An 18,801-nucleotide genomic window follows, 5' to 3' on the forward strand; every position below is an offset into this window, starting at 1 on the left:
CGATACTATAATGAGGCTTATGCTACAGCTCACAACTTGGTTGAACTTGGGTGAAGATGAGGTTCCGGTGCTTGGACTGGTCTGGTGGAGCCCTGCAATACAGTCCACAGAGGGTGTCACGCTTCATTGTCGTCTGCTGCGCCCTTTTATGACCTGGCACTGCAAGGGTGTGAGGTGCTGGCTGAGGAGGAGATGGAGGAGCTGCATGTCTCCTCCAATGGAGGAGGATGCTGATGGGGATGAAGGCGAGGGGGTCCTCGGTGGGGACGATGATGGGGATGAGGCTCTCGCACTGGCTAGACAAGGCAGGCGTGATCGGAAGGCCCTCATAGCTGCCAGATTTGTGGAGGAAATGACGTCATGCAATGAGTAGATCCTCCCATCACAGTTGTGAATGTTTGACTCCAGTCTGGCTTATCACAGCACCAATACCCTCTGAGAATGCTCCCGTCATGGTGATGCAGTGGAGGCCCTAATAGTCACTCAATCACAGGAGAATGATGACAACATGCAGTAAGGACACTCCATAGATCTTCACATGGCCTCTGAGAATGTCTGACTCCTGTCTGGCCGAGGGCAGCTCGCTTGTGCTCCATGATCAGGGACATCTCAGAGACGCAGCCATGAAACCTTAGACGCATCTGATGCTATGTCCGCCTTCGGCACCTCAGCCCTTCAGGAGCTGGTGCACAGCATCACTGGCCACAGATGATGGTGTGATGGGGGCCAGTCCCACCTTAAAAGGTGCCGAGAACACACAGAGTATGAGAGAACTCTGTGGTGCCTGCCCACTACATTCTGGCAGCAATGACCAGCACACTGAGGTGCAGGCATCAGTAATGTTTCGAGGGAGTGAGAGGCTGGACCATCACTGTGTTCTGAAGGTTGCACAGAGCACAGGGAAGATGCCCTGGACTGAGACATCTGCCTTTTATCTTGTGCAGAAAGGTTTCTCATCTGAGTGACAAGAACACTGCTCATCAGAACAAGGAGCAACAGGCAGGGAGACATTCTTAGGAGTTTGGCAATAGTTAACAGTATGTACAAGTGATTAACAGCCATGCCCAGGCTATGCAACTACCTTTACCTAACTTTCCTAACCCTGCTGCTATGTCTTGGTGCTCCCTGGACAGCCACAGCAGAGGTGGAGGCAGCCTGCTAACTCTGACGCCCTGTCAGTGATGACTTTGGCGGGTGTCCTCTGGAGGGCTAAGACTTGGAGGGCCCTGGCCTGTTTTCGGGGTCCTGCTGTGTGGCAGTGGCACCCTCCTCGGCCTGTGAAGCTGGATCTGCGGAGGTCACAAGTAGAGGGGATTCGGATGAGCCAGTCACTCCCAGAGTCACCTGCGATAATTTTACTGGATTCAATCTATAAGGATGTTGCTTGATTGGAACAGAATTCCCCACATGTACAGCTCCCTTTGTTTTTCCCAGTTTATCCCCACAGATTGTTCTATGTGACTGCAATAGCTGTCTCAAGTCACGTTGATTCTTATCTGGAAGGTAACTCAGTATTTCATTCAAATTCTTAAGCACTTCCTCATTGTCCAATTGAATTTGAGGAAAGTCAATTTCAGAATCTTCCGTCCCTACTTCCTTTTCCTGATTCATCATGATTAATAGTTTTAGTTATCTGCCCTATCAAAGTACTTTTTGAGCATATTTATATGACATACTCTCTGGGTTTTTCTTCCATCTGGAGTTCTTACTAGATAATTCCCTTTTGCTTAATTTCTTTTCAATTTGGTAAGGCCCACCAAACTTGCTGTTTAAAGGTTTGCCTGATGCTGGCAACAAAACCAATATTTTTTCCCCAGCTACAAATTTAGGAGTCTTTGCCTTCCTATCTGCTTCTGTTTTCATCACCTGCTGTGATATTTTTAAATGCTGTTCAGCTAATTCACAGGCTCTGTTCAATCTTTCCCCGAACTTTGATACATAGTCCAAGAATGTGGTTTCTGAATTCTTACTCACTAACTTCTCCTCCATTCTCTTCCTGAACAATCTTATCAAAGACAGTATCAGCTAATTGCACCTCAGTCTCTTTGCCTTTCCTTCCAGAATCCTCCTTCTCCTGTCTCAACTTAGGAGTCTGTGATCGTGTTACCACACAGTCTGGAAACAAACCGGGATGTTCCTCCTGCAACACTTCTGTGAATTGCTTTTCCACAGGCTGTTCAACTACAGTAGGCATCAACATCTACAATCACTTCCCCTGTTTTCAAGCTACTTTTCAAATTCACCTTACACAATGGAATAGATTTTGCTTTTGCATGAATTCCCCTTATTAACACTTTTCCCTGCAAAATTCCATCTGGACAACAAATATCACTATCACATAACATTAAGGATTGACTTGCCTGTGTCTTTTAAATTGATTATAATCTTTGCCAGCTCCACCTTATACACATGAAAAGACTTCCCTCACAGATGAAATCTTTAAACATGTTTGCAACCTGCCTTTCAATATTCCTTTGACTAGGCTGTGAACCCATTTTCACACCTTCAGCTAATACTTGTGCTTGCTTTTCTGCTTGAACAAATCCTACCAGTTTGTCTTGTTCCGAAGCCCCTGATTTTACAGTATATTTCATAGTCCCTACTAATCAAAAGGGTTCCCATATAACCTGCAGCACAGTGGCTTTGTATGGCCAATCTTATTACAATGAAAACATTTAAGCTTTCTTACCTTCCTTCCTAATCTGAGGTGAAATCTCCTTAGAATCTCCAGCTGTTCCATCTCTTCCTTGACTACCTACCTTCCTCTCACCTTCTCATTTTCTATCATTCTCAGATTTAAAAGGTGTCGAAAAAGATGTTTTGATTTACGAACCAGCTCAATCATCTGCTATCTCTGCTGCCTGCCTACCAGTTTTAACCCTTTGTTCCTCCACATGGGTTCTTACTACTGAAGGAAGTGAATCTTTAAATTCTTCCAAAAGAATTACTTCTCTAAGGGCTTCATAGGTTCCCTCTGTTTTTAATGCCCTGATCCACCTGTCAAAATTACTTTGCTTGACTCTTTCAAACTCAATGCAAGTGTGTCCAGGCTTTATTCCCAAAAGTTCTGTCTGCAGGCCTCTGGAACCAATTCATAGGCACTCAAAATGGCCTTCTTCATTGCATCATATTCCCCAGATATTTCTTCTGACAGCAATGCATATACTTCATTAGCTCTACCTACCAACCTAGACTATAAAAGCAATGCCCAAATTTCTATTAGCCAGCTCATCTGTTTAGCTATCTTCTCAAATGAGATAATGAATGCTTCAACATCTTTTTCCTCAAACTTTGGGAGAGCTTGTACAAAATTTAAACATCTCCCCACTGGGTTCCGATCTGAAAATAAATCCTTCCTCATCTTCTGGTGTCCCTTTTTTAACTGCCAGCTTTGTAAGCTGGGATTCTCTCTTTCTTTTTCTCTTTCGTCCTTCTCTAACCTCTCCATTTCTAATTCCCTTTCCTTTTTTTTTCTTCTTGCCTTTTCTCTCTCCTGCTTTTCTGCCAGTTCCTTTTGGAATGCCATAGGTCTTTCCTTTTCCTCTGCCTCTAGCCTTTTCAAATCCAATCCTCTCTTCCTTTTGCTTCCAATTCAACTTTCTTCAGTTCCTTTGCTTGTTCCAGTTTCTTCATTTGTAAGTGAAGTCTAACTACCTCCAGCTGTAACTCACTAGTTTCAGGTATCCTTTCCAAATGCTGTGCTATTACTTTAATTACGTCTGCTTTCTTTGCCCCTATGGTTAACCTCAATTGCAACTTATTCACCAGTTCTATTAACTTAGCTTTAGTTACCTTTTGTAAGCCCAAGGTTTATCTTCTACTCCCTTACAAGTCTTAGTAACTGCTAAAACAATTTTGCAGTCTCCCACTTTAAAATCTCATAATACCACTCCTGGTTCGGTATACTCCTCACCATCGTTGCTTTTAAATTCACAATTTCCAAGCCAATCAAGGAGATATTCTTTTAATATCCCACAAAGAGCCCCCAATTTTGTTATGGCATGGCAGATGGTAAATGCCAAGCTGCTTAAATCCCAGAGGGAAACTTGAGACAGCTGCCAAAACAGTTTTTGCAATTTGTATAGTATGAGGAGTGGTTTTGAAATCAGGAAATGATGTCCCTAACTACTTATGATTTTATAGCAAAGCAAACCTTTATTAAAAGAATAAAGAGAAAACAAATAAAACACAATTACACTTAAATACACAAATGGCTTCACACAGTAATCAGTATTTTAAAACAGTTCCACAAACCTTAACTACCCTCAGAGCTAACCTTCCCCTTTTCTTTTCAGCAACTATCCTTATAGACTCTAAAATCTATAGAATTCCACTAATTTTTACCACACAGTGTCTTTTTCCTTAGGTGTCCTCTGAGACTGACAGCAACTGGATCTTCAAGTCTGGCCTTGTTCACACTGTCTTCTTGGGAGCTCTGCCCAGCTATCTTACTGTCTTCTGGGAGATCTAACCAGCTATCCTGCTGTCTTCTGAGAGATCTAAGCAGCTACCCCCCTCACATAGGCTTCAGTATTTCCTTAAATGCATTCCTTCTCTTTGATGTCTCTATTTTCTCAACCAGTCTTTTCAGAAATGCTTTCTTCCCAGAATTTATTAAATTGTTACTTACTTTAGCTCTTAGACTTTAAAAAATAACTTACCCTATCTTTACCTTATTTCCTTACACCTTTCTACAACCTGCATGTACCTAAACAACTCAATTCAAAACTATTCCTGTAATTGCTTTATGTAAAACTCTGATTGAAGTTCCTCTTGGCTCATTGTTGACTTTAGATCCTTGTCGTCACTCTAGCTCTTAATCCAATTACAGCCAGACTTCTAGTACATAAAATATGCCAGAGCTATTACCAGAAGAAAAATATTACAATTTCTTGTTTTATTGACAATAGGCAAGTGTGGAACCAGTCAAGGGCAGTTGTTTTCAGCTGGACAACAGAGGAGATGCATTGAGGATGATGGTGTGGTCAACAGTCTCAAAGGCTTTTGAGAAGTCGAAAAGAATAAGAGACTTTGATTGCAGTCACACAGGATACCATTTGGGATCTGGATTAATGTCAGTGCTGTGCTGTGTCAGGGATGGGAACCTAATTCAAACATGAAATTGTGGGAAAGATGGATCTGGAAGGTGACAGCATGGACAAAGATTTTTGGAGAGGAAAGGGAAGTTGAAGAAATATGCAAAGACAGAGGGGCCAAGGGCAAGTACTTTTTGAGAAGGGAAGAATGACAACAGATTTGAATGGCAGGGGTACAATACCTGAGGAACTTGAGGCAAGATGTATTTGGGAATAAAAACTTAAACTCACCTTAAATGAGTACAAACAATTTCCATATCAGTACTGGTGACTGAGATTCTTCTAAAGAATTTCAAACATCTATGGTCAGTTGCAGGGTTGACATTAATTCCAGGCATAGTGAGGCAATGGAGAAGGTCTATTTACAGGAAGTAGAAACTCTGACATGCAGGACTCCACAAACATGCTATAGTTTCTTTGTCATTATTTAGAGTGGAAGGAATGTAGCCATTATTCATAATCTGCTTTTTGTACAAGTGAGGAACTAATTACCACCCAACAGTCCTCTGAGGCCAAAAATTTGTTGCCAAATGTCCTCTGCAGCAAGTTTTAAAGAAATTACCACATTTTAACTTTAGACGTATTTTATTGTGAGGAGTTTCATTCATTACATAACTAATGCATAAACTAATCAGAATGCATACCACACTTCTGACAGTAGTTTTTCTACACTTGTTATTAAAATATTTGATTTCTTATTGATAAGCTCATTAGATATATTTCTGCAGATAGTGGGGGAAGAATACGGGTGGTGAAATTGAGACCAATGTGAAAAAAGCAGTTTAGTTGGATCAAATGGTCTTTTCAGTTCACTCGTACATAACTCTCAGCAGAGCAACTGATTCGTCAACTCAAGTGTATTGGAAGGTGATGATTGGTGTCTGACTCAATGTGCCCAATTTCTGGGATATTCCTGACAATGGGATAAAGAGACTAGCACAATGGGAGATAATCTATATAAATATGTGCTATTCTTTCATGGCTCAAACACACCATAGAACCACACACAGCCAACATAATTACTGCTGATTGTAACATATGCCTCTTTTTCCATTTTCCTAAGTGAACAAATATTTGTTTCTCACTGTTGAGATGAAATGCTCAAACCCATCTCATAAGATATTATTATTAGGTATCAAACACATCACATAAAAAATATCATAACCGTGGTATCAAAAATTGGCTTTTTATGCCACAACCTATAAGAATGTTATTGCAGAGAACAGTATAGTGCTCCACAATACAGTTGTGGGTCAATGTGCCACGGTTACTGAAGGTAGGCAATTGGCAGCTAAACTGAATTCTCTACCAATGATCCTATGGATGGATTTCATAAAAACAATTATATTCAATTTCATAAATAGATTTCATAACAAAAACATGTTTTTGCCAAATTACCTGTTCCTTAGTTTAAAGTTTCTGGACTATTCAGGTAGGAAATTATATTCTCAGTATCTTAATCCCTATATTCCAACATTGAGAATAAGGGAAAAAAGCAAAAAACTGTGGACACTGGAAATCCAAAACAAAAACAAAAATATCTGGAAAAACTCAGCATCTGCGGAGAGGAACACAGTTAACGTTTCGAGTCTGAATGAGTCTTCATCAGAACTAAGGAAAAATAGAAAGGAGGTGAAATATAAGCTGGTTTAAGGGGGGGAATAAGTACTTCGAGGAGCAGACTGATGCAGTAATTTTATTAGCTTCAGACTGATTTGACCTGAATGGGCAAGTAATAGAAGCCCTTCATTCTGAAGCTGTGCTGTGGAAGACAGCTTAATTGCAGGAACAAAGTGGGATGCAAGAGTACAGGCCAGGGTGAAGTTTGACAATTTGAAGAATGCAGAACTGCCAACACCAAGAGCAAGAGGGTGCCCCAGAAAATGAACTTCAGTTACAGCATATGGTTGCAAGGTACTGCTGTAATTCTTGAGTGGGAGGACTCTCAGACCTCAGCTACACTTGGTGAGCCATTAGCATTGTTGTTGGCCCAAGATGGACAGCTAAACTGCCTTCCCACCATCATCCATCACTTAGGACTATCACCATTATCTAATACGATACAGACAAATGTTCAACAAGTCTGGTAGTAATTTCTGTTAGAAAACATCTTTGTTCAAAGCATAAAATACTACTTATTAATTAAATGATAAAGGACCATCACAACACTGATCCTCTGAAATCAGATGGTTTCAGAATGTCTCAGTGGGTTATCCTCCCAGTGGTATCTCTTGGAAGCATGGATGCAGCCATTTTAGAGTCTAAGGTCCCAGCTACAGCCTGTTAAAGAAGTTGTGTTGAAAGTCAATCTACCACAACTCAGCTAACACTATAATTTCCTTGGGGCTTCTCCTGCTCCATTGCCAAAGCTCCAGCTGAAACTCTATTTATATGTATAAGCAGATTTCTGAAGTTCAGCCAAGGCTATGATGGCAATGGGAGAAGTCCCAAGGAAATTCACCCCTTAATCTATTAACAGCAAGTAATAATAAATTAGTTGCAACTTGAGAAACTTGTAAGATCTACCATTTGAGAATGGTATGTACTAAAACAAATGAAATAAGATTTGTATCGCTTTATGAATATGTCATCTCAAACCAACTAAGAAACTTGACTGCCTAATGTGGTATTAACTTAGAACAGAAACAGATGTAAGGAAAGCCGAGAGTAGAATGTAATGGAATGCAATAAAACATTGTTTTTAATCCAATTAGTCTGACCAAGGCTTTGAAAACATAGCTACCAAACCTATAAATCGGAGTATACTGTACCTTACCAGAAGTAATGACAAGAACAGCGCAGCCACGACAGGCAATAACCATAGCTTGTGGATGGGTTTTTAATGTATCTAAGCTGTGTACACAATTAATTCAGATGGTGATGTAGTTTTACTCAACATTAACAAATTCATTTTCCAAGTCACAGAATCCATTTATAGATGTGCACCCCCTGTAACACAATTGTTTCAAATTCAGATTTAGTCTTTGTAACTAGCTCTCAATAGAAAAAAAAACTCCCAGTACTTGAGTTATTGATCTATTGCCCTTACATTGGTCAATTTCCAGAACCAATAACATCTGTTGTAAGCTACTTTTTTGTCTCCAACAGTTTCATGAGTATTCAGCATCGAGAAGGATAATATGGGCAACTGACTATCAGTAATCTAACAAGGACTGAACTGGCTTCTTGGACTAAGGAACTAAAATTAAGCTTCCTAACTTTTGCCAATTGTTCTTCCTTTCCAATCAAAAAACAAATCTACTTGAAAATGCATTAGGTTATTTGCCTCCTGAAAGCAATGTGAAAACATTTAGCTCAGTTTTGAAAGCAAGATTTTTGGATGATAAAACTCAATAAAATCAGACATAGGCCGGGATTTTCCGGCCCGGTCACAGGCAAGACCCGCCGCAGGTGAGGTGGCGTCCCAGCCAGAAGTCCACTGACTTGCAGCTGGACCGGAAGATCGTGGTGGAGGGCGGGTGCGGAAAATCCCGCCGATAAAGTGGGTTTTCAGGTTCAGCCAGAACATACGGAATTAGATAATATTAAACAAACTTAATTAATATCTTTAGAACTATATTTGATATCAATCTTAGTCAAGACCAGTGCTGAAATTCGAATCTCTCAGCAATTAGTGTTGTGCTGTGAACGAACTGCAGTCCCACTATCAGAGAATAATTCTCTTTATCAGCGAGAGAGACAGCCAGTGTGAAATACAGGGCACTTATTTTCTTGGAGCTTCTCTACTCCGTCGCTATAGCTCTGGCTGAGAGCCTATTTATGTGTAAGCAAGCCTCCACTTTGAACTTCAGCTGAGGTGGCCAAGAGAGAGAGTCCCCAAGGAAATTCACCCCATAATTTATAAACACTAAGTTATACTAAATTTGTTGCAACTCAAGAAACTAGTGAAGTGTGCAATAAACAGTATCATTCAAGAATTCTATGTAATAAACATAACATAAGTACATAATATATGCATCATTTTGAATCATGCTCACAACATATACATGTTACTTACAAGTATAAGTCTAATAAAGTACAATGGATTTTTGCTTCGAGTTTTATTGTGCAGTTCTCTTTAAAAAGAAACTATTTCAGCTTATGATCAAAAGTAATCAACACACATATTCACTTAAACAGAAACATAACAAACTATTAGCCAGGGTGAAAGATCTGACAACAATAAATTCTTTCTAGGTCCCTGATAAACTCTGCTTACATTATTGTACAGTAAAAGATTCTAACAGAATCTCAGGGACTTGCTCTGATATTTGAAAACTTTACAAAATGTCAAACTTATGTGCTCATTTACTACATTTAAAACATTCATCATTTGCAAGAAGGAAAGCAGTTTCACAGTACTAAGAAGGACAGTTCTGCCTCTAACCCTGCAAAGTCTCCCCCCCACAAAAAAAGTAAAAGTTAATTACTCCTGCTAGCAGATGCTCACTCACCAATAGCTTGACAGAAGAGGTGAACAGATCCAGGGCTACACACACTATGTATCTGGTCGCTCAGTAATGGTGGTAACAGCTGGACCACTGTACTGTCTGCACTGGACCAATCATGAGAAGACCCTTCAGATGGGGTAATAGCAAAGATAGGAGGTGGACCAGGCCCAAGAGTTGGAGGAGGGACCGATAGGAGTGAAAGGTAAAACAGGAGAAGCTGTGAGACAGAAAGGCACAAACCGAAGAGTTCTATAGATACAAATAACAAAGAGGATTGGTCATGCATTAAAGGATAAAAGAGTCAATAGACTGCGTTAGGCAAAAGTTACAGAAGTAGTGGTATTCAAAGGACTGCATAAAATTTTGGCATGACAAGGCAGATAGAGAAAACACACAAGGCTCAATTAACTTTTCAGTAGTCTAAAATGTTGTTTCTGTACAAGATGTTTTTGCTGGCTTTAACTTCTATTTACACAATTAAAAAAATAAAAAGTAGTTTTATACACAATTTCCTATACAACTGAAGAACTGGCTTATACGACTAAATGTACCACATGGAATGCCCACCTCCCTAGAAGTTAGCTCTACACAAAACCTTTTGAGACATTTTCTGTTGAATAAAACCATTTCAAAAGAAACCTGTTTTTGCTTATATACATAGTTGCAAATAAAGATGCCAGAAAACAAAATGAAATAAGTTGTTATACATAAACTTCAAATATAAATGTACAGAAGTACAATGCCGCCAATGCAGTGGGAGATTAAAAAGCTGGTTAATTGCACCAGTTGCTTATTCTCAATAGCAGTTCAGTGGGTTACTAAAACAATTGAACATCTATAGCAGCAAAACACAGGTTCCAATGCTGTTTTGTCAGTCCTGTTAAAGTCCATCAGATCAGGCTTTTACAAAATCCAGATTCAAACAGCAACAACTTTGCAGCCTGTAAGAATTTGCTCGTTTAAAGGAGGCAGTCAACCAAAATATTTTTAAAAAATTTGCATCCATGGTATACGTTTTGTCCCATGCCACACCAGTTAGAAAAATTCATCTCTGTGGCAATGCAGCTACAGGTGCTACAATACTCAGCTGAGTATCAAGAGTCTTCCACTGGTATGAAAAGTCTTTGCAACAAGGACCTATGCTGTGGCCATGGCTCAGTAACAGCATTTTAACAATGTACACTTGTTTCCTTTCAAAATGCATTACTTCTATTAATCACGGTCTTATGGACTCCATGTTTCATTGTAACACAATTCTAATCTAAATCTATCCAAAGTCTGTATAATATAGCCTTTCCTCATTTCTTCAAGATAAGCTAAGGAAAACACACAGATCTACTATTCATTATCTGATCCCTGAGGTGCTGTACAATGTTAGCTTAAACAAAGGCATCAACCTACATTAGATGCAGCAATAAGCTACAATTATTTCTAACAGAATATTACTCAAATTTTCAGTGCAATATAAAATACTACATATACAGTATATGCAAACAAAAGATTCATGCTCCAATTTGGACAGCAGTTTGAGATTTACCAATTTGATAAATTAATAATTTCCAATTTGGAATGAAACTCAAATGACCAGTATGTTGAGCACATATGAAAACTATTCTGGGATTGCTGAATATAATGCAGGTTGAACATGTGAGATTGATATTCGCTTATAACATCATTTGCTAAGAACTTATTTTGTCTACTGAAAAACCTTTCAAAGCATTTCATGATTTCCACTTTTTTCTAACTTTCTGTTCTAACATTTGCATCCAGCTTATCCGTAATGCAACTTTAAGCAATGCCAAAAATGTTAGCAAAGACTCTGGGCTTCCTCATCAATGAATTTAATATCTGGAATATCTGCATCTTTCTCTGTATCAACAGAACCAATTGAGTGGTTTTCTTGGATCTGCTTGAGCTCTTGGGGTTTCTCTGTATTAGGAATTTTGCCATTCCCACAGTCTGATTCAGTTTCATATCCCTTGTCACCAGCAGCAATCTGCTCACTATTTTGATTATCTGAATTGATTTTCACACACTGTTGTTTTACCAGCTCCTCAGACACATCATAATCGAATTCTGGCTTCTTCCCATCACTGACTACATACAAGCGTAGTTTCAGGCAAGGACTTGGCAAGTATTTCATGTAACAATTATAACCAACTAGCATCAGGAAAAGAAGTGTAATCAGCACAAGGAAAGTTAACAGAATTCTATCATTTCTTTCAGCTGTTGAAGGCTCACTGACAGCTTTTGTGTCTGCTACTGGAACTAAAAATGTAGGGGTTGCGAGTGTGGAAGTTGAGGTGTACGACACAGTTGAAGTTAACACATCAGTTTGAATCTGGGATGTGACAGTGTGAAGAGACGTTCGTCCTTTATCTGTGCTTGTCTGAGTTGTTGCAGAATTACCTTCCATCTTGGTAAATGGTGCAGTTGGGGAAGTTGTTACAACTTTAGATTGCCCCTCTACGATCAGAGAATACTTTTTCACCAGCTGTTTATACAGGCGTCCCTTCACAGTTTCCACTGTCCAGCAATCGTAGGTACCAGAATCTTCTTTAGTAACAGAGAAAATCAACAAATTGTTTTGAACAATTCGATATTTTGAATTCTCACTTAGAGTTTTGTTCTTGAACATCCATATAACTTTAGCCAGTCTAGACACAGGTAGGCACTTCAGTTCTTGAAATCCTCTTGGCTCCACTTTGTGTTCTTCAGATGATGTAGATTCCACTATAAAGTAAAGTATAGAAGAAATCAGGCAATTTTTTTCAGCCTTGACAACACTGTCAAACTCCTATTCCACATGAATATTCAAAAATTTATGTGGAGCTTAACTGTAAGAAATAAGCCCTCCCAAAATATTAGAAGTTTCCAGTTTTGCTTCATTATAAATATGAACAATTTTGAATTGTTTATACTACAATCCATTAAATTGTGTTACAGTTGAATTTAAACTGAAATATAATTTCAATATACTATTCATATTTTAACTGTATTTACTGGTGTCCACATACATCCAATATCTATTGGCTTGGCTTTAAATGAGCTGAGAAATGAAAACATGAAGAGCCACAAAACTTTTATATGTGTCCATCAAATACAAAAATAGTTCTTCTTTTCCCCACCTGCCTGCACCGTAGCCTGGTTTTGACTCTCAAAGCTTGGATTTATCAGCATATAAAGTCAGTCAAGGCTGGGATTAAAAACTGAATTGACCATGATCAAGGATTAAAGTTACTGGATGACCCTATGTATATTTACTTTAGAAGAATCATTGATTTATTGACCCAACCGTGACATCAATAGAGAACTTTAAATATCTTAATAATTATGACAATTTTAATTTCCATACTTAGACACATTAAAATAGATACTCCCTGTTAGACGATTCCAAGCATATGAAAGGCTACATAAGTATGATATTTCAGTTCAAAAACACCACAAGTTTAAATTCTTCTCCAAAGCAGTCTTGCCAATGGACCAGCTTTCTGTTTTAGCAACTTTGTGTCATGAACTTTAAAAATAGAGTAGATTTTAGGGGGAAATAAATGATGAGTATATTTCTTTAACCTATTTCAGCAGAGGAAGTTTTCCATTTAAAAAAAAATTTGCTAGGGAGACTCCACCTTACAGATGTTCTTATGCTATACACAAACTGCAACCAAACGGACTAGTTTTACTCCAGAATCCTCACAAATCATCATTCTGCAATTGGCCAGTAGTGGATGAGAGCAGCCTGGGCATCAACTTACTTCCAACTTTTCCTTCCGCCTGTTGGGAAAACAATTAACCCACAAGCAGTCAGGGCCAGATCTGAAACTCAGTTTAGGGACCTAATGCCACATCCAGTCATGAATGGTTGTGGACAATTAAACTAACCAACCAGAGGGGGAGGCTCCACAAACATCCCCATCCTCAATGATGGGAGAGCCCAATACATCAGTGCAAAAGACGAGGCTGAAACATTTTCACCCATTTTCAGTCAAAAGTATCAAGTGCACGATCCACCTCAGCTTCCTCCCGAGGACCTCAACATCACAGATGTCAGTCTTCAGCCAATTCAGTTCACGCGATGTGATATCAGAAACAGCTGAAGGCACTGGATAGAGCTAAGACTATGGGCTCTGACAACATCCCAGCTGTAGTACTGAAGATGTGCTCAAGAATTAGCTGTATCCTTAGCCAAGCTGTTCCAGTACAGCTGCAACACTAGCATCTGCCCAACATGGAAAGTTGCCCAAATCCACAAAATTGTCCTGTCCACAAAATGCGGGACAAATCTAACCCGTCAATTTCGTCCCATACATCTACTCTCAATCATCAGCAAATGATAGTAGCACTGTCAATGGCACCTTGCAAGTGTCACTTATGCAGCAATGGCCTGCTCATTGAAACACAGTTTGGGTTCCAGCAAGGCCACTGGGCTCCAGGTCTCATTTAAGCATTGGTCCAAACATGGGCTAAAAGAATTGCATTCCAAAGGTGAGGTGAGAGTGACTGCCCTTGACATCAAGGCAGCATTTGACCGAGTTTGGCATCAAGGAGCCCTAGCACAATTGAAGTCAATGGGAATCAGGGGAAAACTCACCAATGGTTGGAGTTATACCTAGCTCAAAGGGAAATAGTGGTGGTTGTTGTAAACCAATCTTCTCAGGCTCAGGACAATACTGGAGGAGCTCCTCAGGGGTAGTGTCCACGGCCCAACCATCTTCAGCTGCTTCATCAATGACCTTCCTTCCATCATAAGATCAGAAGTGGGGACGTTCACTGACGATTGCTCAATTTTCAGTTCCAATCACAACCACTCAGATACTGAAGCTATCTGTGTCTGCATGCAACAAAACCTGAACAACATTCAGGCTTGCGCTGGCAAGTGACAAGTAACATTCATGTCATGTAAATATCAAGAAATGACCATTTCCAACAAGAGGACATCTAACCATCTCCCCGACATTCAACGACATTACCATCGCCAAATCTCCCACCATCAACATTCCTGGGGGTTTCCATTGACCAGAAATTTAACTAAACCAGCCAATATAAATACTGTGACTGCAAGAGTAGGTCAGAGGCTGGGAATTCTGCCGCAAGTAACTCACCTTCTGACTCCCCAAAATCTATCCCCTATTTATAAGGCACTAGTCAGGAGTGTGATGGAATACGCTCCACTTGGATGATTGCAGCTCAAATGCCATTCAAGAAGTCTGAAAAGGACAAAGCAGCTTGATTGGCACCCTACCCACTACCTTAAACACTCTCTCTGGTGGCAGCAGTGTCCACCAACTACAAGGTGCACTGCAGCAACTCAACAAGCTGCCTTCAACAACACCTTCCAAACCTGCAACCTCTACCACATAGAAGAACAAGGGCAGCCAGGCACATAGGAACACCACCACCTGCAAGTTGCTCTCCAAGAGACACATCATGCTGACTTGAACTACAGCTCTACTCCTTCGCTATCGCTGGGTCAAAAACCTGCAATTTCCTTCCTTACATCACTTTGGATTCTCAAGGGCAAACAGGGATGGGCAACAAATGCTGGCCTTTTCTGTGATGCTCACATCCCATGAATGAATTAAAAAATCATAGATGGAAATACACACGCCATTTTCGGTTCCTCCAAGGTGTTGTCTCACTGCAGCTTCCCATGTTTCTATTTATTATTTAAATGTAATTTCCATTCACTGTGCTTCCCAATATTTGATTAGGTTTGTGACAGCCAATGGAGATGTGGATCATGAGGGAGTTCCAGTTTCTTGATGCACAAAACCAATGATAGAAGATGATTTATTTGCAAATTATGTATCTTTAGAACTGTAACCACCAAGCTTTAATCCATCAGTTAGCAAATCTAGGTTTCTAGAACATCATGTTAAACTGTTGGTGAAAAGCACATCTGCTGTATCAGCTTGACTTGTGGATTGCTTCCTGATCTGTAGAGCTGGTGACAATCAAAAGACATGCAGTGAATGATAAGCATCAGTATTTGTCCACATACCATCTTCAGTTCTGCAGACAGCTGCACTTCCATGCAGATTCTGCATCAAATTGCTGTGGAAATAAAACATTCAGATCTATAATTAACAGATGGAATCAACCACTGTATATATTTGGTTAAAACAATTAGGGAAGAAAGTAGTACAATACATCTATACAATTATAAAGTTTTACATCTAGCATGTCACATACCAAAACCTTCATTCCCCTGGGCTTCACATTTATATGGAAAAAAAAACTTATGTTTATATAGCACCTTTCAGAACCTCAGAATATACCAAAGCGCTTTTACTGACAATTAAGTACTTTTGAAATATAGTCACTGCTGTAATCTGGGAAATTAGCACACAGCAAGGTCCCACAAATAACTGATAATGTCCAGATAACCTGCTTTTGCAATGTTGATTGAGGGGTAAACATTGGCCAGGACTCCAGGTAGAACTCTGCTTTTCTTCAAATAATGTCACGTGATCTTTCATGTCTATCTGAGGGGGAGGACTGGGCCACACATCATCAACAGTGTAGCACTCTCTCATTATTGCACTGGAGTATTAGCCAAGGTTACATGTTCAAGTCCCTGGTATGGGCTTGACTCCACACATTCTGATTAAGCGGGGAGATGGATATTGACTATACTACAGATTACATGTAATAGCTAAAACGTAAAGAAAACATAATTGACAAGTACGTGTGTTAGAAATGCCAAGAAATGGTTTTCGTCACACAGGCCTGCCCTTTCATTTCGAGCTAGGAGATAAATCTAGCTGTTCCTGATAAATTCAGAGAAACAGAGTTACATCTTGGGATTTCTGGTTTCACCCAGCTCTCGTGGAACCATAGCACCCGGGCTGCACAATAAGGACAATCAAGTAGAAAAGCAGTATGTAGTTTCAGGGCCAACTGAGGATGCGGTGAGGATTAGGAGCAAGCCAGACAGACGGATAATGATAGGTATCATTCTGCTCCTGTGGAATTAATATATTCACAGTGCACTGGGATAAGCCAGAAGGGAAATCTACAAGGTGTAGAGAAGTATAAAAGTTGTGCCATCATATAAATTTTTTTAAGAAAATGGTAATAGGCTTCTGTTTTACTGCTAACTTGGAAGGGGTGAGGGCTGATATTTGCACAAGGGTCAAAGGAGACGTCTACGAAGCGTTCAAAATCAACTGTAACTGGAATATCCGTGGTCAGGCAGCTAGGCCGGGATCATGCATAATGTTCAGCAGCTGTTAAAACTTCCCTCAGCAATGATACTCCAAAGACAGCTTCAGCAAGGATCCCAAATTCACTGTAGTAGATAAGGGGGGGAGAAAAATCTATCAATCATTCAAAATAAAAAAGGAAATCTTTTAGGAGAAAAGAAAAAAATAAGTTTTTGCATCTTAAATACCAGAAATGGAAATCCATTGTGGAAAATAGAGGGAAAGCCATTGTATAATCCACAATTTGATTCAAAGTCACAATTCAAATGATCTTTTATGCAATTTGCAACATTTAATTTGCCTAATTTGAATGATTAAATATTTGATTTTTTTAAAAAAATACTGTAAACAACTTTGATATATCATCAACTGGGAGGTCCTGGGACACAAGTAGTTAAGTGTTAGATAAACAGTATTTTAAATAAATCAGGGGCCTGCATCTTTCAGCATCACTAAAGCAAGCAATATGCTAACTCCGTGTTTACCATGAGATATATTATTTCAATAAATTTGCTGTACGTTAATGATCTTGCACAGCAGGACGACGGCAAACATCCAAAACTACATTCCAACACCACAGCATACTCATAAGAACCCCACTGGACAGCTAAAGTAGCTATACAAATTTAAAGATATTTTGTGTTAAATACACAGACCTCATATAGTTATCATCTTTTGTAATCCAGATGCAGGTTTTGTTTTGGGAGTTCCAGGCACAATAGGGATCTCTTGCCAAAATGCAATCCGTGCAAGTTTTGTATTTTTCACAAAAAGCAACAGGGGCTTGAACAACGCCAGAATGAGACCCTGCATAAAGATACTTTTTGTCCTACAAGTGAACAAGTTCAAACATCAATTGACATGAATAAGTATATTAATTTAAACCAGTGTTGTTGAGCTGTAGCAAGATTATGAATACAATCACATCAATGTCACCAGCAGAGATTAAAGTAGCATGGAACATTAAAAACCAATCAAAATAAAAACCACTCTCTCATCAAAATTCCCAGTTCTGAAGATATCTCTGTGTTGAGAAGGTATTTTTCTATTATCATTAGTTAGGGTCTTTTGAGGTGTAACAATTCCAGAGGTGAACGGAGAGTGACTTCCCTTAACAACAAGGCAGCATTTGACCAACAATGGTGTCAAGGCGCTCTAGTAAAACCGAAGTTAAATGGGAATAAGTGGCAACATTTTTCATTGGCTGGAGTCATGCCTAGGACAAAGGAAGATTACTATGGTTGTTTAAGTTCAATCATCTCAACCCCAGGAAATCATTACAGGAGTTCCTGAGGATAGTGTCCTAGGCCCAATCATCTTCAGCTGCTTCATCATGATCTTCCCTCCATCATTAAGTCAGAAGTGGGAATGTGAGCTGATTATTGCAGTGTCCAGTCCCACTTGCAGCTCCTCGGATACAGGCACCCCACACGTGTGCCAGGTAACGACCATCTCCAATAAGAAAGAATCTAACCATCTCCCCATGGCATTCAACAGCATTACCATCTCTAGAGCAGCAACCAACATCCAGAAGGTCACCATGAACTTGGAACTTAACTGAACAAGCAACATATAAATACTGCAATTACAAAAGCAGGTCAGAGAATAGAAATCCTGTGGCAAGCAATTCACTTCCTGACTCCCCAAAGCCTTTCCACCATCTGCAAGGCACAAGTCAGGATGGAAATCTCCTTAGATGAGTGCAGCACCAAAAACCCTGGAGAAGTTCAACACCATCCATAACAAAGCATCATGTTTAATTTGAACCATATCCACTACCTTAAACATCACTAACTCAACCACTGGGGCACCAGAGCTGCAGGGTACATACCATCCACATGAAGAACTGCAGAAACTTGCCAAGGTTCCTTCAGCAGCACTTTTCAAAACTGGAGCCTCTGCTGTCTAGAAGAACAATGTCAGCAAATGCATGCAAACACCACCACCTGAAGGTTCTACTCTGGGTCACACATCATCCTGACTTGGAAATATGTCGCTGTTTCATCAACATCACTGGGTTAAAATCTGGACCTTCTTCTCTAACAATAC

The 18,801-nt window shown here is 39.7% G+C and overlaps 1 protein-coding gene across 4 annotated transcripts in view; it reads right to left on the reverse strand.

The window, feature by feature from the left end:
- The window catches only part of LOC121277239 (semaphorin-4D-like), a 205,624-nt gene that overhangs the window by 48,712 nt on the left and 138,111 nt on the right, over positions 1-18,801 (reverse strand). For 3 of the 4 annotated variants that reach the window (XM_041186429.1, XM_041186431.1, XM_041186430.1), the window contains 3 exons: positions 17,409-17,581; positions 15,549-15,601; positions 9,143-12,280 (listed from right to left, as the gene is read on the reverse strand). In XM_041186429.1, the coding sequence (XP_041042363.1) occupies positions 11,355-12,280; positions 15,549-15,601; positions 17,409-17,581 (1,152 nt within the window). In that variant the 3' untranslated portion in view covers positions 9,143-11,354. Of the gene's footprint in view, positions 1-9,142; positions 12,281-15,548; positions 15,602-17,408; positions 17,582-18,801 lie in introns of those variants that run through there. The other variant, XM_041186432.1, reaches the window with a different exon arrangement.

This window comes from Carcharodon carcharias, chromosome 4 (genome assembly GCF_017639515.1).
Source record: "Carcharodon carcharias isolate sCarCar2 chromosome 4, sCarCar2.pri, whole genome shotgun sequence".
NCBI lineage: Eukaryota > Metazoa > Chordata > Chondrichthyes > Lamniformes > Lamnidae > Carcharodon > Carcharodon carcharias.